At 40.4% G+C, this 25,682-nt stretch overlaps 2 protein-coding genes across 3 annotated transcripts; both read right to left on the bottom strand.

Annotated features, from left to right (window-relative positions):
• Positions 1–1,217: 1,217 nt before the first annotated feature.
• Positions 1,218–10,587, bottom strand: LOC133505644 (myeloid-associated differentiation marker-like protein 2). Its single transcript, XM_061828897.1, has 3 exons — positions 10,508–10,587; positions 8,453–9,917; positions 1,218–3,502 (listed from the first exon to the last, which is right to left on the bottom strand). The coding sequence occupies exons 2-3, from the start codon at positions 8,731–8,733 to the stop codon at positions 2,839–2,841; spliced, it is 945 nt and encodes a 314-aa protein (XP_061684881.1). The 5' UTR covers positions 8,734–9,917; positions 10,508–10,587; the 3' UTR covers positions 1,218–2,838.
• Positions 9,942–24,438, bottom strand: aspscr1 (ASPSCR1 tether for SLC2A4, UBX domain containing). Of its 2 annotated transcripts, XM_061828890.1 has the most exons (18): positions 24,201–24,438; positions 23,950–24,005; positions 23,524–23,638; positions 18,956–19,056; positions 17,554–17,611; positions 17,393–17,466; positions 16,983–17,308; positions 16,750–16,913; positions 16,373–16,432; positions 16,147–16,286; positions 14,161–14,242; positions 14,015–14,081; positions 13,726–13,788; positions 13,066–13,118; positions 12,573–12,624; positions 12,408–12,477; positions 11,505–11,695; positions 9,942–10,644 (listed from the first exon to the last, which is right to left on the bottom strand). In XM_061828890.1, exons 1-18 carry the CDS (start codon positions 24,288–24,290, stop codon positions 10,634–10,636), a joined length of 1,773 nt encoding a protein of 590 aa, XP_061684874.1. In that variant the 5' UTR covers positions 24,291–24,438; the 3' UTR covers positions 9,942–10,633. The 2 variants fall into 2 exon arrangements, with proteins under 2 accessions (XP_061684874.1, XP_061684873.1); XM_061828889.1 differs by having other exon boundaries at positions 10,178–10,644; positions 16,750–17,308; positions 24,201–24,433.
• Between the last annotated feature and the right edge of the window lie 1,244 nt (positions 24,439–25,682).

Raw genomic sequence — 25,682 nt, 5'->3', positions numbered from 1 at the left:
AACTGAATGATTTTGGAATGTGTGAGAAAACTCATGCAGGCATGGGCGACAGAATGTAAATCCCATATAGCGAGGCCAAAGCCAGAAATTTGACCCCAGAACTTTGAGGCAATGATATTAATGACTATTACTAAACATGAAACATGACTAAATTACCATTATTATGACCTTTAAATTACCACAACTAAAAGGGCCCCGCATATTTGAAATGATAGCCTAAAAGAAGAAAAAAAATGCTGCACCCCTCCACTATACCAGTTCTTATTTCACTGATATTCTATGATGGATAAGAACATTTGTTTGGGTGGGCAGGGGTGGGGGGGGGGGTGTATCAACCTCATCTTAAATTTCAAGATGGGTGACGTGTTGGTAAATGTACTGCAAAAGGTCGCACACCCCAAGCAGCCCCCCCCCCCCCCCCACACACACACAGATACTTGCAGAGGTTATGATGGACACCTGTCGCAGAAAATCCATGTCAAGAGAGTTCGGACGCTGCGTGTGTGCGTGCGTGCGTGTGTGCGTGCGTGTGTGCGTAACTCCAGCTAAGACAGAGGCCTGAAGGGCAGTGCAAACGTACTGCAAAAGGAAAGTTACTAATTGATGATCTAAAGGAAAGCTATGTCCATTAATGTATGGAACATTGGCTATGTTCACATTGTCATATAAAGTATGTCATATTTTAATATTAATCAATAATCAGATTTAGTACGTGGAGAAGTTTTGGGGGGTTGATAAGAGATAAGTGATGTAAAGAAATGCTTTGTGAGTTACGTCGTCCTGAGAGCTTTGAAGCAGATGTGGTAACCGGTTGCCCCACCGTGCCGCCTACCTGACACGTATACACAGTAAATCTGCTCTTATTTAGAAGTTGTTCCTTATTTTTATTGAGAGGCATCTCTTTGTACTGCACTCAAGCTCCATCACTTAATTCAGTCAAATTGGACGGCTGCACGAGTGATGCAAGAGTTGCCTCTAATGGGGAAACATCCCTGTGGGATTTATCAGAAGAAAGACCAATTCACAAGTGGAAGGCCTTCAAGCATGAAATATTTAGCAACACCGATTCCATGTTCGGAATTGCAAAAATCCTCCTTATTTTTGCCACCTTTCCGGAATAATCTTGTGCCCACTATTTGTGTTAGTAGTTGACAAAACAATGGTGGACTATCTTGTCACAAAGGCAAGAAATATGTTGGCTGGAGAATATATTTGAAAATATCAACAACAATAACATACAATATCAAATTGGACACAAATGACTCTAAAAGGACAAACACATGATAAAATTGTTTATGGAATGGATGAAGCAGGCTTAATCTTAAGGAATGGCTGTCCCAAAAACCTGACCTCAACCCTATTGATCATGAATGGACAACGCTTAACAGTCAGGTCCGAACTAGTCACTTTGCATGAACTCTACATTCTGCCCAGATGAGCAGTTGACTATAAAGCTCGAGTTGTGCTAGAAGCTACAAAGTGTATCAGGTCAAAGAGAAACTTTCTAGAATGCATTTAAACAACTATTTGTGGCGTGTATGATTTTAACTCTTTGTGGCTTACAGAAAAAATAAAGTTTTTTAAAAAAACTCACTGAAAAGGAAACATTGTGCATTAGTTGTGCATATAAGTTTATATGTATTTCCAAAGCCTGTGCAAACAATCATACTTGTGCCACTGTCCATATTTAGATTGTGCAACCATGAAAGATGCGTATAGACATTTGCATTTTATATGGCGCATTCAGTCGGCAACCTCTTTTTTTTCCTGCATCAGAATTTAACTTTTTTTTTTTTTTAAGGAAGAGGTAGTTGACCCAAATGGAAGGAATGAGGGAGGCGTGGCGGTACAACAGTAGCCACAAAATGAAACAGGACATGCCCAGAGACCAGTGAGTGACAGCAACAATGATCCAACAGAAACAGGGAAATGAATAAAAGGAAAATGATGCGACAATGAGGCACACCTGGACAAAACAGAAATGGCTGGCGGGAGCTGATTGGTAGACACAAGGACATGGCTCACCTAATGAGCAAGACAACAACATTGACAACCGAGCACAGTGGAAAAACACGCACGGCATAAGATGAAACCTCATCAAAAAGTCAACAAAAACACAAATCATGACAGTGCCTTTACAAGTGCAGTAACTTGTTTATTTTTGGTAACAGAATTTCTGTCAGCTGGTGTGGGTTTTTCAGATAACAGCCATACCAAAGATGCCAATAGCAGATCTACTATTTATATTCCAGACTTGTATGTTATCCGAGTAGGAATACAAAAAGGAAAGTAATTGTTACTCCACAGGAGTCCCGGGTTAAATACTGACGTGAAAGCACATACCAACCGGTTTGGGTGAGGCTGTCTCGTCACCCAAATCCCTTTAGAGCGCGAGAGAGGTCTGTTAAAAAAAAACAAAACAAAAAAGTCAAATTGCAACGTCATTTGGGTGTGGTAGAGCATATGTGTGTGTTGGTTACATTCTAAGTTCACATTCCAGAAAGCATCCAGGCTGAATTTCTAGCTTTGTTTGGGAGAAGAAGAAAAAAAGTTTCCCTTTCGGTTGAGTTTTTGGGTTTTTTTTTTTTTTTTTTTTTTAAATTGAAAATAAACAATTGAAAGGGCCCATAATTGACGAGGGGTCTGAACCAGCACCTTGGAAAAGAAATAACATTTTTCCCCACCTCTCTCCAAAAAAAACCTATTTTGAGTTATGTTCCCTTTTTCACCCTTCAAAAATAAAATAAATTAAAACCCCAAGGTCCAAACATATACAGTATTGAAAAAAAAAAAAAAAAAAAAAAAAACAACTACATCAACTACTGCTACTTCACTAACCTACATGTGTCCCAGCCGCCGTGAGGTGTTGGACAAATGTGAAGAGACAAATTTTGTCTTCTGGGAGTACACAAGGTCCACCACATAGAGCAAAAAGTTGACAAAGGAGAAAACCGCCACCACGACTTTGCTGTCCCACGGACACTTCCATTGAGGACACGAGTACGGTCGCCAAGGTGTGCCGTATTTGGTGTCGAAGCAGAACACGGGCCACACCACGGAAGCGCTTAGGTAGAGCAGCACCTCCAGCAGGGTGCACACCACCACAAAGCGGTCAAAGGGCAAACAGCGCACCGTCTTGGTGCGTCCGCACACAGTCATGATGACTACGAGCGCCGTCAGAGTAAAGCAGAAGGCGTAGACGGCGACACAGTAGATGGTGGCAGCGTGGAGGTAATATTGACTCCCGTTGGCTAGAGCGCCGAAGATGATGCAGGCCACAAACCCCTGGACCACTTTGAGGAGGCCGGAGACCGTGGCCATGTAGCCCACCACGGCTTGGCCCGGTCTGGCTCGGCACAGGGCCACTTCGGCCCCGTACGCCAGGGTCCCCAGAATGGAGCAGATGGCGACTGCGATGCGGAAATTTCGGACGTCACAGCCGGCGTAGGGACACTCGGATCGGACGAAGAAGAGAGGGTAGACCACTGAGGCCGTCACATACCTGGAAATAAACACGTGCTGATTTTAATCTTCAGTATAGAATCGTGAACACGGACACAACATACAGAAGGTAGTGCGAAACCCTACTGGATCGTTGTTCGTATCCATCCCCGCTCTATCACGGATTTTTATTGGTTTTTACAATTAAGTGGACTTCTGCGACTAGTGGAGGATAAGAACCGAGCCTGACCGCAAAGAGACTAAATCTGTGGATGAAATATCTTGAATAAAGTGCCAAGTATAGTTTGAATGGTTGCCCCCTCCCCAAAAGAAAAAAAAAAACAAAAAATAACTTGAAAAAGGAGAAAAAAATGACAACAGTTGAATCTGCTCATGGCAAACCTTGAGTATTTAGCAGCATACTAATCTAATTTTAAAGTTGCACTCTTTCAGTGTAGCATCACGTCGTATCACAGGTTGCTCGGCAACACTGAGGTCTACTGGACGGGAGCCAACATAATTAACTGTAAGAAGAGGATGTCCGTCCATACAATGCCCCGTTTTGCAGTTTCAATTAATTTTGCAGATAAGTGAGAATATTCACTGCTTTGTTTCTATCTGCTGCTGCTGGTCCACGTATGTTCAAGTAGTACGTCTTTGAAGGTTTCTAATCACCATACTGTCGAGCAAATTTCCGTTAGCCCATATACTTCATATGCCACATTAGCATAAAGAGCAACTAGGCTACTGTTGCACAAAATTATTTACTTTGGTGGAACATGTTGGTGTTTAGGTATATATATTTAAAATCCCTCGAGTCATGAGTCAGTTTTACAGTAAACATTAACTGGAGCGACAAACTCGTTTATATGGTTTCATCCATCCATTTTCCATCGCTTTTCCGGGTCGGTCGCGGGGGAAGTAGCTTCAGCGGGGATACCCAGACTTCCCTTTCCCCAGCCACTTCTTCCAGCTCTTCCAGAGGGATCCCGAGGCGTTCCCAAGCCAGCCGAGAGACAGTCTCCCCAGCGTGTTCTGGGTTGTACCAGGGGTCTCTTTCCGGTGCAATATACCTGGAACACCTCACCAGGGAGGTGTCCGGGAGCCATCCGGATCAAATGCCCCAGCCACCTCATCTGTCTCCTCTCAATGCGGAGGAGCAGCGGTTTGACACTGAGCCCATCCCGGATGTCTGAGCTTCTCACCCTATCTCTTAGGGAGAGCCCGGACATCCTGCAGAGGAAACTCTTTTGGGCTGCTTGTATCCGGGATCTTGTTCTTTTGGTCACGACCCACAGCTCGTGCCCATAGGTGAGGGTAGGAACATAGATCAACTGATAAATTGAGAGCTTCGCCTTTTGACTTGGCTCCCTCTTCACCACAACGGACCGATACAAAGTCCGCATCACTGCAGAAGCTGCACCGAGCTGTCTGTCGACCTCCCACTCCATTCTTCCCTCACTCGTGAACAAGACCCCAAGATACTTGAACTCCTCTACTTGAGGCAGGATCTGATCCCCAACCTGGAGAGGTCACGCAACCCTTTTCTGACTGAAGACTATGGTCTCAGATTTGGAGGTGCTAATTCTCATCCCAGCCCATTTGGAATTTGATTAAAGCATTTGAGAGGGGTAAAACTGTATTTATGAGTGAGTCTGGAACATATCGCCGCGGTACACGGAAGTTCACTCTACTCATAAGGCAAAAGATTCTTTGTGGTAAACTAATCACTGCTAACTCGCATAACTAGAGTTGTATTGTATTCATTGTTGTAGACTTTATTTCATGAATGAAACTAATTTACCAGACAAACCATATCAGAATTATTTAGAATATTATACTTTGATGAGAATTCAGCACTGTTCTCTTGATGTAATTTGACAAATTCTCAAACCTAGAATCGGGCTTGGGGCAGCGCAGTGTATATATGACACTGTCTATGAATGCTTGGTACCTTACAGTTCATTAATTTTCTCAAGCATCTTTCCTCATTAAGAATCGGGGTGAGCTGAAGCCGATCCCACCTGACTTTTAGCCAAGAGGCAAGTTATGCCCTGCACTGGTCGCCATTCAACCACAGGGAACATTTACTGTACACCTATAGACAAGTTATTCTTCAGTTAATCTACCATGGGCAGCACGGTGGATCCGCTGGTAAAACGTTGGCCTCACAGTTCTGAGGTCCCGGGTTCAATCCCGGACCCGCCTGTGTGGAGTTTGCATGTTCTTCCCGTGTCTGCGTGAGTTTTCTCCAGGCACTCCGGTTTCCTCCCACATTCTGAAAAGATGCAACATTAATTGGACACTCTAAATTGCCCCTAGGTGTGATTGTGAGTGCGGCTGTTTGTCTCGATGTGCCCTGCAATTGGCCGGCAACCAGTTCAGGGTGTACCCTGTCTCCTGCCCGTTGACAGCTGGGATAGGCTCCACAACTCCCCGCGACCCTCGTGAGGATAAGTGGTGAAGAAAATGGATGAATGGATAATCTTCAATGAACAGTATGTTTTGGAAATGTGGGCGGAAGGCATTTCATTTGGTGTTTAACAGGAAGATAAGAGACTTGGAAAATGGAGGGATGGATACTTTTAAATGCTTTAAAAAAAAGAGTTTAGACAGAAGTTCTATCTAAAAACTCTTGCTGGCAACAGACCTGCAAAGTCAATATTTCGCCTCAAGCAGGTTCTTTCCCTAAGGCCTTGGAAAGTACTACATTAGCAAAAGAATATTATATTCTTGGCTCCAAAAACACTGTATATTTATTTATTGACTAGAATCATTCAGCCTACCCTGTAGAATAAACAACCATTTCTGATTTGGGAATTATCTTTTTGGTTTTCATGGGTTGCAGTCGATTACAACAAATTATGAGATAAACAGAATAAATTGGACTTGAATGTGTCAGGCACACAAACGGACAACAGTAATTTGAATTCCTCCCGATGGATAAGCACAATGGCTTCATTCATTGATTTTGTTTTTACTAAAATGTAAACATTGCGACAATTACATACATGAAACAAAGATGTCTTTTATATATTTGGATTTCATTGTCCTGAAACAATAACTGTTCAGCTATATTCTCATTACTTCAACAAACTCCAATTCCGCTGAAGTTGAAACATCACGTAAAACGTAAATAAAAACACAACAGAATGATTTGCAAATCCTTTTCAACACCTACTGAGTTGAATACACAATAAAGACAAGATGTTTAATCCTCAAACTGAAAGACAGTTTTGTTTTATTGCAAATATTCAGTCATTTCGAATTTAATGGCTGCAACACTTTAAAAAAAATTGCTGGGTCAGGAGCATGTGAACTATTGTAGTCTTGAACAAACTTTCATTTGAACAACACTTAATAGCGATAATAGCGAATACCGATAGCTGGAGCCTATCCTATCTAACGTTGGCCAAAAGGCTGACTACACTCTGAAATGGTCGCCAGTCAGTTGAAGGGCACATATCAAGACCAGCATTGATCAGGAATCAATTCTGCGACGCCCGCACAAAAGTCTAGCGTAAATATCACTACACCATCAGTGACCTCGAATTCTTTCCCATTCTTTCTTTATGTAAAACGTCAGTTTGGTCAACTGTCCGGGGTCTCCCTTGTTGTATTTTGTGCTTCAGAATGTGCCACTCATTTTCAATGGGAGACAGGTCTGGACTAATTTTACTATGAAGCCACGCTGACACGCATGCAGAATAGGACTTGATATTGTCTTGGTCAAATAAGCAGACAATGATCAAGAAGTTGCTTGGATGGCAGCATATGCTGCTCCAAAATCTCTATGTATCATTCAGCATTAAAGGTGCCTTAACAGGTGTATAAGTTACCCATTCCACACACCTATACCATCCCAAATGCTTTTATTTCCAGTTCACGCTGAAAATCCAGATGGTCCTTACAAGTCTTTGGCCCAGAAGACACTCTAGGCATGATTTCCCAAAACAAACTGAAATGTGGACTCAACAGAGCTTAGCACACTTTTCCACTTTGCCTCAGCCTTTCTCAGATGAGCATGGAGCCAAAAAAGCCGCCTTGGTTTTGATGGTTGTGTTGATATAAGAGTTTCACTTTGCATGGCAGAATTTTTACTTGCATTTGCAGATATTGTGACAAAATGCTTTAACTGACAATGGTTTTCCGAAGTGTTGCCAAGCCCATGCGGCAAATAATTTACATAATGATGTCAGTTTATAATATAATACTGCCTGAGGAATCGAAGGGGCACTGGTATTCAATGTTAATTTTCAGCCTTGTTGCTTACATGCACAGATGTCAGATTTTCCAAATCTTTTATTATAGATCATGAATGATGATATCCTCAATTCCTTACGATTATATTAAAACTAAAATTTCTTAAACTGTTGCTACTATTTGCTTACAGATGTTCACGATGGTGGGTCTCACTTCATCCCTGCTTGTGAGGAAATGAGCCTTTCACAGGTGCTCCTTTTATACACAACCATGACACTGAACTCTTTTCAAAACAGGTGTTTTGTTTAACATTCCTTAACTTTTAGTCTATTTTCCCTGACCCAGCTTTTTTTGAATGTGAAAGAATATTTGCAACAACAAAAAAAGAGAGTAAGGTTAATCAATTTGAAGATGTAAACATCAAACATCTTGCCTTTGCAGTTTATTCATTTAAACACAAGTTACTGTCTTTTATTTTTTTTTGACAGTTTACACAATGTTCCATCGTTCCTGGAATTCAGGCTTTATTCTATCAGCCTTTTAAATTCATCTATTTACCACACCAAAACAATAGCACCTTCTTTGGGCCCGAGCTCTTCTGAGAAAGACTGACGCAAAGTAACAAATATTTATTTATAACACTTGGCAATACTAGTCATTGTAATAAGCTTCTACAAGTTATTCATATATAGATATTTTTTCTACATCATTTATAGATAGGCGCAAAGTAAATATCTAGTTACGTGAAGTCAAAAAAATATTTTGGCACAATAGTCATGAAAAGTATTACAGCGTGGAGGTGACTTACACAAGTGTGGCAATGGCGGCATATGTGACGGTGAGGTTGTCCCAGGATACTGGCAGGCAGCTGTGCAGCCGTGTGGCATCCAAAAAGAAAACCACCACTGACGTGGCAAAGCAGAAGCACCACACGACCATGCAGAACACCCCGTGGGAACCACTGTACCCCGCACTGTGGATCACCATGGCGATCACGGCACAGCCCATTGCCAGCTGGCAAAGCCGGGCAGCGCCGAGAGGTGAGAGGAGCGCTCCCATGTTCAAGTAAGCGCCACCCTGAGAATCCATCGTCAACTCGAAACAAATGGAATCTAAGCCTTGTCAGTAGGTGATAATGTAGTCTCTGGTAAAAGCTTTTTAGAAGGCTGCCTTGACCTCCAGGTAGGGGGGGGGAGGGAAAAAAAAAAATCAACTAAAGCAAAAGTGTCCACTTACAAGTCCACTCTGTCATCTGTTTGAAGGCCACACTGCTCTTTAAAATCCCGTCTGACATAAAAGTTCCTCTCAGAATGCTGAAAACTTTACCATCCTTGGTGTCTGCCTCTTTATGAAGGTCAAGCTCTAAATGGGCATTGTCGTCATGAAAGGTCAGGTCCCGTTTTCTCTGGTGACTATTCCACACTTCACGAGGCCTTGTGATCAGTGAATAAATAATGTCCGCAATTTGCTTTAATTTCTTCTGAGATTTCACACTTACATATACAATTGTCTGAGCCTTGCTAGTCACGTAAATGGGGCAAAAAAGTTCTTCTGTGTGATGACAGCCAAAGAAAACGGTCATTAGTTAAGAGCAAAACGTGACTCTCCTATGACTGCACTGTACGTGAATAACTGCTCTCAAATGTTGACGCTCATCTTCCTCGTCCTAACACACTTGCTGCCTTCTAGCGTGTGCTGTGCGGATGGTATGCAGGGGGCTCAGACCAAGCAGAATGGAAGTTATTTAGGGTTGGGACGGGTCACGGCCTCATGAGGGTGAGGGGTGTATACGTGGGTTAGCCAGCTCCAGAGATACATGAGAGGACCTACTACATGACAGATGGCTGAAACCTGAAAGAACATCGCCAATCAAACAATTATTGCTATCATCGTTACATTCTGACTCACTGACAGAATATAAAGTGAGCAGATGCGATCCATTTTTAACGTTTGCTTCTGTACTTCCATATATTTGTACAACGTTTGTTGAAGAAAAATAAAGTAAAAATGCATTCTACTTTTACTGCTATCATTTCATGCAGGGACACAAACATTTTTTTTTTTAAAGAACTGGGAGAAGAAAAAGATGTGTTTATACAACAGGAAAACTGTGTGGTATATTTTAAAACAACGCGAGCAAAGATGAGTACAAACGTCATTATGTCATTTTGATGGAAGGTTTCTGGAGGGTTGCTTGTTCTAACCTCGTCAGGACCTTTCTCGCATCTGACGACCACTCTGCATAATGTGCGTCCTCAGCTCTTTGTCTCCACCTGCAGGTGTTTTACAGATTGCAGTCCAACATTTATGTGACTGTGCTTCATGTCTGTAAATCTACCCCAGCAAAATCTTGTCAAAAAAATACAAAAAGGTACGAGCAACTTTAAATATTTCAGCCAAATAACAATCCAATTGCTACTGGTAATGCCAATCCTATAAATTATTTGAAACTGCGACAAGGGAAAAAAAACCTTAATACCAACAGCAAAGTGCGATACATTTTAATCGCCAAAGGAATGTTTGAGCAACTTAGTTACTATGAGGGGCTTGTGGTCCAAGCAGTGACTTTTGGCAGGTGTAAAATTCAAGTTCCGCTGAACAAATATGGCACTCCATTTCATTTTATGTGGCCCAAGAAAGCCTGCCACAAATTTACCTTGACTTCTGTTCAAAACTAGCTATGAAAAGGTTAACCAAATGCAAATGATCACATCTTGTTCAAACAGCATTTTTTTAATTAGTGAACTATTCTTAAGCTGTTGAATAAAAGACATCCAGAAGTCTTTCTTCACACAGCTCAACCAGAATGAAATCCCATCTGTCTTCTCTTCAAATATCAAATCATCACTGCGCCAGTCATTACCTCACACAGTTCAAAGTGAGAGACATCTTTCAAGATGAATTTAAGTGCACAGCAGTCACAAAGCTGAAGTCGTAGGGCAAGGCAGCAAGAGTCCCACATCTGGCTTGGTTGCACTTCTCGCCCTCTTTATTTCTTACCTGTACAGAACATAGATAATTAAAATGTCAACAAAAATTTAATCTCTTCTTATTTCAGACAGTATGTCACCATCAAAACAAATTGAGAAATCCCATCAGTGTTCCCCTCCATATTAAGTGTCTCCTACTTGAAAATTCACAATTCTTTTTAACCTATAGTCTATTAATAGCAGAAAAACACACTCAAACCATGTCGAATATAAAAAGTATTGTGTAGTCCCCACTTCTGGCATCTTGGTAGAAAGGTACTACACAATAAAGCCAAAAGTGTTCACTGACCTGCCTTGAGTCACATATGATTTTAAGCGATGTCGCATTCAAAAGCCATATTGTTTAATGTGATGTTGTTCTACCCTTTGCAGCTACAACCGCTTCAACTCTTGTGGGAAAGCTTTCAACAAGGTTTAGGAGTGGGTTTATGGGAATTTTTCCCATTCTTTCAGGAGTATCTTTGTGGGGTCTCACACCGATGTTGGTTCCAACATGACTGCATAAGTGCACAAATCAAGATTCATAAAGACACGGATGAGAGAGTTTGATGTGTATGAAACTGACTGGCCAACACAATCTGACCTCAACCCTATAGTACACTTTTGGATGAATTAGAGTGGAGACTGAGAGCCAGGCCTTGTCACCCATCAGTATGTAACCTCACAAATGTACTTCTGGAAAAATTGTCAAAAACGATCAACCTTATCATGAATACTTTCTAACTCATATACAGTAACAAGAAAAAGTATATGGGAGTTTTCAATTCAAGTTATCAAAGCATGCAGTCAGCATAGTGATAGGGATCAAATGACAACATTCAAAGCATGTATGCATGTGTGTATTTTTCCTCTGTAGAGTCCTGTCCTCACCTGGAAGCTTGAGCCACTTGGGCAACTTTCCTACATCAGATCTGCTGGCCTTAGTAGCTTGGTTGTTTGTTGACGGTTGGTTTTGATTGTCCTGTGTGGATGCACAGGTGTCAGCAGGCGGCTCAGGATGAGGCAACGGTTCTTCAGTGGCCGAGGAACTGGGAGAATGTTTTGTTGACTGAAGCATGCAGCTGGGATGTCAGAGGTATGTTGGAGATGAGGACCAAGAAAGGGTGAGGGAAAAAAAGATTGACAAGGAAAATCTTAATGATGTACTTTTATTTTCTAGAGTAAACTGCTGCAAGGAGGGAAATAGATGACGACATAAAAAGTCTTCTGTAAAGCTGTGACCTATCTGTGAATAGTTTATCTTTTCTGGGACACTGAAGAATTACATTGTACTACAATGTAGGGCCAAAAATGCATGGTCAGAGGTGCAGAAGTCTCATTGAAAGTTACAAAAATTGTTTAGCTGAAGAAAAGTGTAACACAATTTTTGATAAGCCCTGTTTTGTTTATTTTTTTAAATGATTCTCATGAACCACAATTCAAAAGCAATGTCTGTTTAATAAAAGTAAAACTTTTACTTTGTCAGTTTCAAGATACAGTATTTCAGTGACCCTTTTTCCCCCTACCAAATAACCGACCAATTGTGTAGATGCAGTTAATTTTTTGCCTCTTGTTCAATGAACTGAGCTCTTATGTGATACTCAGGTGTCGAGTATTATCCTGATGTCATGTATGACTGTGTAACAAAAAGAAACCCAAACTGCTCAATTTTGAAGCTTGGTGAATTGTGGTCTTACAAGTTATGAGTGGTGGTTAAACTGTTTGTGATTTCATATCCCTCTAAAGAAAACTATAAAAAAAAACGACAAACAAACGGCACACATATCACAGTACCTTGCAATGGATTCATTTGCTCGCAAAGCCGAGACAGATGATCCAAGAAGTTCCCTCTTTAAGTAGAGTTCTGTTGACACACAAAAATTGACACAAGTTAAAGATAACACTCAACAATAGATTATACTTTAAATGATCATAAAGGAAAATAAAACCAATAGAAACCTGTCTTCACATCTGTGCCGAGGTACACCAGAGCACCAGGAAACAGGTTGGCCTGGTTAAGACAGGTTAATAGTTGGCATGTGGGTTAATTACAGCAAAAAAAAAAAAAAAAAAAAAAAAAAAAGCACACAAAAAAGGGGAATCTCGTATTTTATTAACCACTAGTGCACACGCATCAGGTTTGGCCTTCATAGATTTCAATTAGTCCTTTGTTTTACTTCGGTGTGTGTGTTGGTCTCCGTGTGCGCTTGTTTATGAGTATGCATTAGTCTATATGTAATAACCCCATGTGTTAGTCAGGGTAAAATTCAAGTCCTGCTAGGGTCTAGGATAGGGGAGAGGGGAAATAATGAGTACAAGTAGAAAAAAGGCTTCTTTGAAGAGTCCGCCAGTATATGTGCATTCATAGTGATTGTCCAGTTCTCTTGATTTGAATGTAATCCTATTCAAAATATTACGCTTTCAGAACTATCAACCATGTGGTACCTCCTACCTGGAAAAGTGTGACAGCAGGATCATCCAGAATTTTTTTCGGGGGTGTGAAAACTGAAAAGAAATTGAAACCAAATGAAGTTGTTGAATGTAGCTAAAATGTAGACAGGTCTTTACATATATTTATTTCAATTCATAATTATTATTATTGGTGAGCCCGATTTCACAGTGTATGAATGATTATGATTTGAGTGCACATAAAAATGGCAGGTGTGCTTTTCAAAACACAAAACCTTACAGAAATAAATCAAGATTTAATTTGGTGCCAAGTTAATTGCAATAGTTTTGGTGTTGGCTGTATCAGTTATAATTTTAGACAAGTGCAAAAGTTACCAAGGTAACCCAAATAAATGCCCGTCAGTGACAATGGTACAATACTGACAATTGTGCAATCCATTTTGTCATACCATCATACAAAAGCATTTGGGAACATGCTTTCACTGATACTTAGTGCTTTGGTTAGAATGTAGTTCCCTTAGTTATCACCTGATTGTGAGGTAAATCGGCACTTACAAACTTAGTGAGCAAACAGTTTAAAACACTTTTGAATTGACTAGATTAGCCACACAAATTTAATCAAACTGGAGATGGTGGTTTCAAAACAAATACACAAAAAGGATATGGTGGGTGTGGGGGAAGCATCTAACTTAATGGTACTTACAGAGGTAGAAATTGAGGTTTGGATCCTCCAAATGGCTCCTTACAAAATTTGTTAAAGCACCCACTAAAAAATAAAAAGGATACAAAAAACAAAATCAGAATATACTCATCTGATTGTTTCTGTTGGGATGGATTGGTTTATAGTCATAGCCCTGTGTCATTCCTAACATGCCTGGTATGGCTTCAGCCATTACCACGGCAACAAAGTCAAAAATAGCTTTAACATTGTAGCCATGCCTGTAGCTTACCAGCTGACATGAACGACATCAAGTGCACGGGTGGACACAAACCTGTCTCGAGGGGCCTAAAGAAACCCTGTAGAACGTGTCGGTCTGGAAACTGAATCCTCAGCACAACCTGGAGAAACAGCACAAGTAGGCATATTATAATATCGCGTGTCTCAAAACAGGAATGTACGAGAAGTGTGTGTACACACTTTGGGGTATCTGTCCATCTTCTCCTTCATCTGTGTTTCTCGAAGAATTTTCGTCATCAGCGGTGCCTCCTCCAACAATTTCCTGAAGATAAAAGCAATAAAAAGCAATGATGTTACAAGTAGCGTAAATAAAAACAGAAGGTTGATTACAACTTTGGGAGCACAGAGAAAGTTAACGTATGAATATGTGCGTGTTAGTGGGAGAGATTAATTTCTGTGGTCTGCTTAACATTACCTTTGGTACCTGCAGTCATTATCATAGTAGGAGTAAATAATTAAGTTTGCATACAAAGATAAAAATGATGTATGTGGTCTTGTGCTTGGTTGTTGGCTGAAAAATACAAATCTACATAAATCTGGGTTGGTAACCCAAAGGTACATTTATTTTTTATATTTATGAGAAAAGATTTCAACAGCCCCTCATAATGTTGTTAACCATATCCATAAAAAAAAAACATCTGCAGTTTAGCAGTTTTGAACAAGCTCTCATGATTAAACCTCCAGCCTTCCAACTGCTTATGGTCTCTCATTATTTTAATTAGCAATTAAAAAAGTCCAACAATAAAGAGTTACAGGAACCAATTATCAGTAGAGGATGAATGTAATGTAATACTATATTACACACTACTACTGTATCATAATAAATCATACAATGCTATATATACTTTTTGAGCACATAGTGCTATATCTCCTGTTCATATGCATGTCTTTTATTACATGGCAAATCTTGCACACTTTTCATCAATACATAAATTATTTTTCTTTTGACACACTGCGTGTACGTAATGGATAAGTGTGCAAACACCAAAGAGGCGTGATTGATTTAATTCTGAGGATGGCTGTAAATCATGGAACACAGTTTTCCAGACATTTTTCAATGTCATTGAAATCCATTATTTTGATATAGCACAAGATATACCTTACATAGCGGTTGTATCATCAGGCAGTAGAGATGAACACATAATGCTCTGGTTAACACCTTGAAGGAGAGCATGCTTTTCTATTCAACAGGAAATAAATGCAATAATAGTACAAGACAACTGTGGTTACGGCTGAATGGATGTTAACGATCCATTGACTAAAAAGGGATGGATCAGCAGTGCTCAATCTTGCTTGCACATCACACCGAGGAGGTCGCTTTATTGAGTTGACATCATCTGAGTAGACTTATTACAGCCTCTGACGTGTGTAAAGGAAAAATTGCTGAAGTCCAGAACGCCACCTTTGACAGGGAACATCCTGCTTTAAGGGTTGCACCATCCGAAGTGCATATCTGGCTCGAGGCTTTATAAATGATTTAAGTGAATGGGAAAATCTGTGCACCCAGAAAAGCACACAGCTGCACCTTTTCCCTCTTATGCACATAGGAGAACATGGTCCATAAAGTATACAACTAATTGAAGTCATCAACTGAATCCAAATAATCACTTTTTGTCAAGGCTGTCCAAGTGCAGAAGTAAAAAGTTTAAAACTTGGAACATCTTTTTTCATCTTTACAGAACATTACTTTCCAGAATATCATATATCTCACATTTATGTTTCAGTCAGTGTTCAAACCATTACTAAAGTCAACATGCTTGAAAAAAATTCTCAAAAATCTCATAACAATGTATTATCAATTCACATTGTATTCTGGATCAACTATATTCCAACGAATGCTACAGCTACCTGATTTTGACCTGAAAGAATGAATCAGATCCTGTTTGGCAATTATTTATTTTTTTTAGAAGTCATCAGCACACTCTTTTTGTGTAGGCGCTAAAGTGTGTTTGAAAGATGTAATGATAAAAGGTACTCTCAATGGTCATTTTGTAGTGGGCAGGGCAAAGGTGAATGTGGATACTGACAAGTCAAAACCCTCATCAAGTGGTTTACAATTTGACAGTTGCTCTGAGGGTATTTGGTGCTAGTGTACCATCAATGAACCTAGATAACAGATTGTAGGACTGACATTCTGTCTCATGATAAACACTTTAATTCACTAACCTGTCACTCTTTAGCTGAGCAAAACGCTTGCGTACATCATCCACAGTCACTTCAAAGAACTCATCTGGCAGCTCCACGTCGTCTTTTGAGCAATGTGAAACGCACTCCAGGTGGTAGATAAGAGGCTCTCGCTCCACTGGCTGCAGCAAGAGAGAGGAAAAGCCAAGATGAAGATGTGACAAATTCCCAACATGTTTCATCGAAAGATTACAAATAAAGTCTTTACCTCCAAGAACTCCACACCTCCCTCAATAATCTCATCAGATTTTTTGGCAGTAGGTTGAGGCTGCAGAAAAATAACTTCGGATTAGAAAATTTCAATTTGAGGCAAAATTTGAGGCTTTTCCCAAATTTGGATGTGATATTTTTGGAAGACATTTTGGCAGAGGTTTTTATGGATGCCGTTTCTGATTTGAACCATTTATGATAGATTGCGACATGCATATAGTTAGCTGGTTTGCACGCAAGAAGCTAGGTAAACTTACAGAGAAAACCAACATGTCATAACTCAAAAAACTCAAAAGTTGGGACATTCCAAACTAAAAGGTACTACTGCATATGCAACAATAAAAAGTAATAGATCCATTTTAATATTTCATGTACCTTAGCGGCTGAACTGTGGGAAGGCTTGGCTTTCTTGGCCTTGGGAGATTCTATGGCAGACAAAAGTGATGAAGACGATAAAGATGAGGAGTGTGTGTGTCCAACTGTATGTTCTCCAGGACTGCCGAGGCGCTGTCCCCCTCCAGAAAAGGGAATGAATGGCACTATAGGATCAGAAGATGATGATGATGATGATGATTGGGAGTTCAGCCCTGATGGCCCTGCCTCCTCACCACAGGTTTCTGGCATTTCTCTTACTCCATGTGGAGCCTTGGATGGAACACTATCATGGAGTTTTTCAACACCTTCCTTTTGAACAGGAAGCGTCCTCGTGGAAGAAACAGGAGTGAGAACTGGTCCAGTTTCTCTTAAGTGAACAGGGTTAGAGTTTTTAACAGTCTTGTTTGAGAGTGAGATTTCAGAACGTGAGGGAATAGGATTGAGTTGAGAGGCTGAGTTTTGGGGGCATTCATTGACAGCAGGGAGAACTGGCACAGCAGCGACTTCAGTTGTGTCCATGCCATCTTCTACTAGTGCTTTGTCCCTTTTCAGCAAAAACCTGTCAAGAGGAAAAAGAATTAAATGACCTCCTGAGATTGATAATGAATCCAAAATCACAGGTAAACATCATTGGTCAGTTTACCTAACAATTGCACTTCCACCGGTGAGGCCTAAAGACTTCAGAGTAGCCTGCTTGAGGGCCTCTTCGCCACACACCTACACACACATGCGATAACAGCTGGATGACACATTCACAAAATACTTCTGGTGTCTTTACATATAAATGTCCTGTAAATTACGTACCTCATCCCTCATGTAAACACACACAGGAGTGGAGCCAGACTCAGACAGCTCTGACAAGCTGAGGAAAGGGAAAATTATTGAGGCAGGCTTAATCAAAATGCCTTACTGTCATGTCTAACGGATCTCCTAGAGGTTTCTTTATAAGAGGGAATTTTTCCTTTCCTGCGGCACCTAGTACTTATGTGAGGTTCAGTTGCTCTTTTAACAAGTGAGGAGTTTTGCTTCATGTCTAAAGTGTACTGAAATAACTTCTGTTGTTGTTTGGTGCTATATACATAAAATGTAATTCAATCAAACAAAGTGGTGACTCAGTCTCATGGGTTCAGTGGAGAAGGAACATGCAACACATGTGTGCGTCTGCCTGTAAAAGCTTTTTCACACTGCATTTAGGAGGATGCTACACGATGTCGAAGATCCAATACATTCTGTACTGTGTGATGACGGAACGCTGAGTTCCATCGAAGAGCAACGGGTGCATTTACTGTCATAGTAGTGCACCTCGAGCTGAGACTAGTGTCCCTGTGTTTAGTGGCATCAGACGGTGCATGTAGTAAGAAAGGGATTGGTCTTTATAAGTACCGTAATTCCCAGCCTAGAGAGCGCACCTAGTTATAAGCCTCACCTAGTACATTTGTAAAGGAAATACCATTTGGTACATACATACGCCGGAGCTGTATAAAAGCCGCAAGTGCCCACATTGAAACCCAGATTGAAACACAAGATATTTACAAAGACAGACAGTACACAGAGTTTAACGCTAACGCTAGCGTCGCCGCGCTAACGCTAAAGCTACCGCCGCGCTAACAGGGCCGGTTAGAAAAAAAAAAAAAACACACATTCCTAAAAATCCCTGAGACACGGCAGTAACAGGCTACCACAGCGCTAACAGGGCCGGACCGATAAAAATCACTTGCTCGGCACATATATTCCACCAGTCTCACTCTAACCCTTTTCCGCTCGAGTGCCTCCTTGTGGCCGTTAGAAAAAAAAAAAGACAAATTAGCTGCATCACCGCATAAACCGCAGGGTTGAAAGCTTGTGAAAAAAGGCTTATAGGCCGGAAATTACGGTACTCTTTAGTCAGATCATGTATTCTACTCAGACATTATGTTTGTGATTTTGGTGTGAAAATCTTGGTTTTCTTCGCCGAACAGGGATTTTGTGTGTAACTAATTATGTGGTTCAATGTGTGCACAGATTTGAAATAAACCACTTTTTTTTTCCAATCACACAGACCCCATAATTACATGTATGAAACTTGTGAGGTTCAGTGCCATCAGCAAGGGCAGTTAAGAACTAAGAGGTCAAGAAGATTTTCATTTTTGTAAAGTTGAGGAAAAAAAAAAAAAATTATACTACATCTGGCAAAGGAGATAGGACATTAAACAATCCCATCACTTACCTGATCTGTGGAAAATGTGTCAGCAGTTCCCACAGACTCTGCCCACAAGAAAAGGAACCTTGAAGACGAGACCCATCCTCCATCTGCAGCGCAATTCGCACCTGAGAGATGAGTAAACCCACATATTTCCTTTGTTCTCCATTGAAATAAAACAACACACACACAAATTGTCTTATAGTGTGTATTTCTTTAGGCTTGTTCCGTTAGGGGTTGCCACAGCGTGTCATCTCAGATGAACAATCAAATTTTTTCGGCACAGTGTTTACGCCGGATGCCCTTCCTGACGCAACCCATCTGCATTTATCCAGGGAGAGAGCGGGAGCCTATCCCAGCTAACTTCGGGCGAAGGCAGACTACACCCAGAAATGGTTGCCAGCCAGTCGCAGGGCAAATATAGACACCACCACTGACCGGGAATCGATCCCACACTGAATGCATCAAAGGCAAGCGTGTGTACCACTACACCATGAGTGACTCTCAATTTGTCTTATAGTGTGTGTGTTTCTTTTGTCTTATAGTGCTAGTAGAAAAAATAAAAACGGTCATTCAACAAGCAAGCTGTGCCAAAAGATTTGAAATCAGCACAAAAACATGAAACCTCATAAGTGTAAATGGACTGCACTGATATCGTGCTTTATCTACGCCATCACAGCGCCCAAAGTAATTTACAATCCCCTCAAATTCACCCACCCACACACCAACACGTGACTGCTCCCATTGAAGGCGCAGTCAAGCCCACTGAGCTCAATGTTCAGGGTCTTGCTCAAGGACACTTTGACATGTGGACAGTCGTAGCCAAGATTTGAACTCGGGACCCTTCGGTCACTGGACAATCGGCGCTATCTACTGGATGACAGTTGCCCAGAAACAGATTTAAAAAGCTTCTCAACAATCCAATAAATAGACAGAGTGAGTGAGTGAGTGAAACAACAATTTTGATTGAAAAAAAAAAATGGAATTTAATAACCTTCAGATTAATTAGAATGGGGACTTTTCCAAATATTACAACAAAACAGACCAATTGGATATACCCAAATAACCCGAGCTTGAGGAAAACATGCAAAGTATTTTGACTGTTATGTCCCATGACAGCAACATAAAACAACAACAAACAATGTTATTTGTAAACAATTAAGAAATATATTTTAAAATATATTGCTATGATTCAAAATGACCAGTGTTGGCGTGACAAGCTCTCATTGGGCACCATTCTCTCACGTGCATAAAAAGAATCTTAAAGAGATCTTGCACAAATTATTCAATTGACTCAAGTATACCAGCTAGATACGCACTGTATGTAGCGCAACCCTAGAATGTGGATGTTCCCTATAAAATCTGGCACATGAGCGCATTTCCTCTTAGATGCTTGAGAGGCTTTAGTAGGTCAAGCATCCCGGAAAGGTGCACCACCGAATCAATACATCCTGCAAAAGCATATTATTGAGTTGAGTAAAGAGGAGCTGTGAGTTGGGTATTCAGCAGGGATACTTGCTGGTGGATTATATTGGCACTCGCTGACCTTTTTTTGCAATATATATATATATATATATATATATATATATATATATATATATATCATCCATCCACTTTTTTTTGCCACTTATTCTCACAAGGGTCGCGGGAGTGCTGGAGCCTATCCCAGCTGTCAACGGGGACGAGGCGGGGTACACCCTGAACTGGTTGCCATCCAATCGCAGGGCACATTGAGGCAACAGTCGGACTTACAATCACACCTAGGGGCAATTTAGAGTCTCCAATTAATGTTGCATGTTTTTGGGATGTGGGAGGAAACCGGAGTGCCCAGAGAGAAAACCCACACAGGCACGGGGATAACATGAAAACTCCACACAGGCGGGGCCGCGATCAAAGCTGGGTCCTCAGAACTGTGAAGAAGCCAGCGCTTTACCAGCTGATCCACCGTGCCGCCATATATAGATTTTTTCCTTTTTTTTTTTTTTACAATGCTACTTACAACTGCATGATCAATTTTGCTTCAAACAAATTTTTGGAGAAATGGATGGCTGTGGGGCATTCTGGCGATATCTGTTATTAATAATTCATAATCTAGACAAAAATTGAAAGTAAAATTTCTAAGTCCTGACCAAAAAAAAAAAATGGGCATAAATTCCCCAAGCGCCAAGCCCAGATTGTTTGCCCCCCCATGCCCTTATCACATTTGTCATTAAAATATGCTTAAAATATCTTGTCTTATCTCAAGACAAATGAAATAAGTGAACTATTCAGTAAAAAGACAACTAAAATTGTTCTTTTCTCCACATTATATATATTATGGTATAGATATAAAATATACATGAAAATATATCCTAGAATTTCTACACCGTAGAGCAAAACATGTTAAAGAAGTTGATCTGTAGTAATTACTGTTAACGTTTAAGTCTCAAACATCGCGTTGTACTTATACACTCAACCACATTGCTCACTATCTTAGATATAGATCTAGTCATACTAATAGTATAATCAGTTGCCTTTAATATTTTGATATACACACACACACACACTTGAAAAATGTACGGGTGCAGTCAGTCATGCTCGCAGATAAAGTTGCGGGTGTGATTAGGGATGGCCTTAAAATAACTTACTGGATTAATAACATAACTGAAAATTAAAAATAAAATAAACAAATACATAACTAAAATAGAAAACTAAAACTTCAAACCCAGAAATGATCATTTCCAATTTCAATTTATAGTAGTAGAACATGATATAAAACGTTATTTAAAATTTTTCAGCAATAAAAATTCTTGATCTGACAAACTTTATATGAATAAAAGTTAGATGCACTGACCTGTCAAGGAATAAACATGAACGGTCTATACCCGCAATGTTTTGAAGATGCTGAAAGTTTAGTTCAACATAATCGGCAAACAAACATTCCTGTCGACAATCGTGACGTATTGTTGTGGGGCGGCACGCACTACTAGACTGCTGTAAATAGGAGGCCGGCTCGCTAGAACGCGCCTTTATGTGCATGTGCTCAACGTATTGGCCACACCTGAATCAAGCGACGAGGTGGATGATATTCTAATGTTGTCATGGTTTTTTTTTTAACGGGGTCACGCTGCCTCGCGATCGACACAATGAGCACCCCTGGTGTAACTGAATTTCCTTTGACATGCCTCATGATGTTAATGACTTTTAACGTAAATGCGCTTGCTTACGTGAGCGGTTCTGAACATGCGTTTTCGTTAACTTGCATTTCCTGTTTCCGGGTGAATATCAGTTGTTTCGGAGCAGAGTCGCTTAGTTAACAACGTTTATGAAATAAACACGTAAATTAATGTCAAGACCACACAAAATAAGGGACGTCTTAAGAGAATGCGAGGGGAGGGGCATTACTGTTACTAGTGTTAGTGCCACAACATGGCTACGCTCGTGAAAGCAAAACAACGAACTCAAACACGTGTTCGTTCAATGTTGTCAACTAATATCCGGATTAATTTTAGGCAATTTTTCCTAAATTTTCTGGAGAAATTTTCATGAAAATTTAAAAATCCAGAATTCCTGGAAAATCCGGAGGACTTTCATCACTGCTGTTATTAAAAGACTAGCCTCTGGAGGTATTTTTCTGTTTTGTATTTTTATAGATTATTCTTTTTTTTTTTTTTAATCACAATGAGGACATATCAGATGAGCTCACTGAAGCGAAACAAGGACTGGGATCCAGTCTTCTGCACATTACAATCAGACTCATTGTAATGTACTTAGAGCGGTTGAGAATCGTCTACAGTTCCTTAGCCAATCAGGATGCAGAACACAGTTCGGGGTTTCCCTTAGCAAATCAGGATACAGAACAAAATGCATGTTTATACCTTGTTAAAAAAAAAAAATTCTGCTGTACTATAAAAAAACTGTTTATCCTCCCAAGGGTCGTCAGAGCGCTAGAGCCTATACCAGCTATCATCGATCCTGAATTGGTTGCCAGCCAATCGCAGGGCACACAGAAACAACCAACCATTTGCATTCAATTTAGAGTGTCCAATTAATGCATGTTTTTGGGATGTGGGATTAAACCACAGTGCCTGCAGAAAACCCAAGAGAGACATGAAAAGAACATGAAACCTCCACACAGAGGGGGCCGGGATTTGAACCCCGGTCCTCAGAACTATGAGACAGACGCTCTGGCCAGTCGTCCACTATACTGCCTGTATATTTAATAATCTTCAGGGTTTTTTTCGTTTTTTTTTCTATACTGGTCAGAGGAACCAAAGAGGTTGAGGACTGCAAATTGACAGTGGGAAATCATGCCCCCTTTTTGCCTTTGCTATACGTCCCGACAGTCAGTCATATGTGCAGTATTATTAAATACATTTTAATGGATTAATAATAATAATTTAAAAATAACTCTCCTTCATAGCTTGCAACTACATAGTGCATCTGCTGGTCGAGGACCATTCCAAATTTAAAGTGCCCTTTGGCTTTTCTATGAATTTCACAGGCTTGGGAAAAAAACGTGTGGATGAAATGTGACAAGTCCAGATACATAAAAAAGAACTTCTGTGCAAACGGGGGAATATGGTTAACTGTGACCACATAGTCTTGTAAGTTACCTGACTATCAGATGCAGTCTGTGTCCTTGTACTCGGCACCACTTCTAACTTGGCGTTGTTGGGCAGGTTGGCAAATCTCCACTGCAGCGAAAGGTCAAGAACGGTCCTCTGAAACCTATCAAGAAATCTCAGTGGTATACATTGAATTGCGTTTTAAAAGCACACTTACTGCTTACCCAAACACATTATGGAGAAGTGCAAATGTTACTTGTGATGTGACATAATTGTGAGTGGGAATATCGATATTAGACTTGTCAGCATCAACAGGGAAGACCACATAAATGTGCAGAGTAATATATACCGGACCCTGGGTGGCAATTAAGTTTGTTGGTTTAGACGCTTCTAGATCGTAGAGAATCAGTAAGAGAACTTTGATTCACTGCTGAACTCTAAACCTCAATAAGTAACTTGTTTCTACTTACGTACTTCAAACCGTGATCGTCGGGGTTGAACCCGTGCTTCTGGCAGACCTCTTCAAGCACCTACACGAAAGAATTCAAATTTAAGATACATAACATTTACGTTATGCGACCAAAACAAAACCCAGGAACACAAGAGTCACATCTGTCACTTGCTAGCTAGTCAGTCAATCATGCTAAGAGCAAAATAGTTATTTCTTTTAACGAAATAAGCCGCCCCAAACAGAAACGGCTTAATGCTGTTTAAATCAATATCACCTGTATTAACGTTGTCTTTGGGGATACTTTAACGGTCTGTCGTCTTCCATTTGGAGTTAGGACCGTCACGGCTGTACCACTGGCTGCCATTGTGTTTTCTGACGTCACAGTGTTTTTTGAACAACCTTTATTGACTAAAAAGTAAATTCAGTGATTTCGGTCCAATAGGTAAATGGTTATTATCAGCTCATATAACACCTGGAATGATATGAAGAAAAACATGAAAACCATTTAAATATGCTGCTTCAATCGCTTGGAGGACTTTAACTATACGTGAATTAAGTCGCAGTCCGCGGGCCACTTCCGGGTCACCCCCTAGCAATTTCTTCTGGTCCGCGGCATCCATTTGAAATCATCAGTCATGCTTGCACGTTTTGTTTTTGTATTAACTCTAACATGATGTGATTCGCGAGCTTATAGATCTATGACTTTAAATGTTAGACACTATTTGAGTCCTCTCTTAAATGAACGAATGAATGAATGAATAAACATATAAATATCTAAATAAATAAAACTATGTACATCACATTATATTGCATTATTTCACCAGTCCAGACTTCTTTAAAGAGTTAGCTTTTTAATCATTTGCAAGACAATACAAGCTACCTGATAACACACACTGTAGCCTTCTTATAAGACTGGGGTTGATGTGCTTTTTTGAACACTACTCAAGTTCAGTAAAAATGTGAGTAAGCAAGCATCCCCATAGGGTCATCCCGTACTGCAGCACCACAGCCAAAATCGATTGAAGTACATCCCACAAACATGCATTAACCGGAGATTCAAAATTGCCCTTGTGTTTGACTGTGAGTGTAAATTGTTCTCTATGTACCATGTGATTGGCTAGCAACTAGTTCAGGGTATACCCCACCTCAAGCGCAGTGAGTTGGGCTGGAGTCCGGCACTCCTGCAACCTTCGTGAACACTGGTACATGTGGATAATAATACTTTGATACAGACAACTGTTCTTTCTTTGCATTGTTTAAATATTTTTGTGTGTGATATTTTTGTATTCCACTAGAGGCCAGTTCAGGGTGTACCCCGCCACATGCCCGATGACAGCTCGGATAGGCTCCAGGACTCCTGTGACCCTCGTGAGGATAAGTGTCAAAGAAAATGGATGGATGATAATGTTGAAAGCTGTCACAGTAAATTGCATTTTTAATGCTCTAAAATGTTGCGGTTGTGGTCAGATGACCACGTTGATGGGGTCTCTGGTCATGAAGGATCAGCAGTGCCAAAGTTGTGCTTATGGCAGGCAACAGTTTAGTGCAAAATGTTTGAGAAACGTCTTATTCCTGTGTGCGGTCAAATCTAACCCTAACCCAAATATAATTCCGTTATTGGTGCTGCATTTTCTGTTGACCTTTCACTTTAATAAAAATTGAATGAGTAAGATTTGGTAAAATGTGCATATTGTATAGTGTAAATATCTACTGTTTATAGTGGGGATAGTTATTTTTCATACCAATTATATTTTTC

Source organism: Syngnathoides biaculeatus, chromosome 9 (genome assembly GCF_019802595.1).
Source record: "Syngnathoides biaculeatus isolate LvHL_M chromosome 9, ASM1980259v1, whole genome shotgun sequence".
Taxonomy (NCBI): domain Eukaryota; kingdom Metazoa; phylum Chordata; class Actinopteri; order Syngnathiformes; family Syngnathidae; genus Syngnathoides; species Syngnathoides biaculeatus.
The sequence above is the reverse complement of the archived record's forward strand: the minus strand, read 5'-3'. Positions and strand labels throughout refer to the sequence as shown.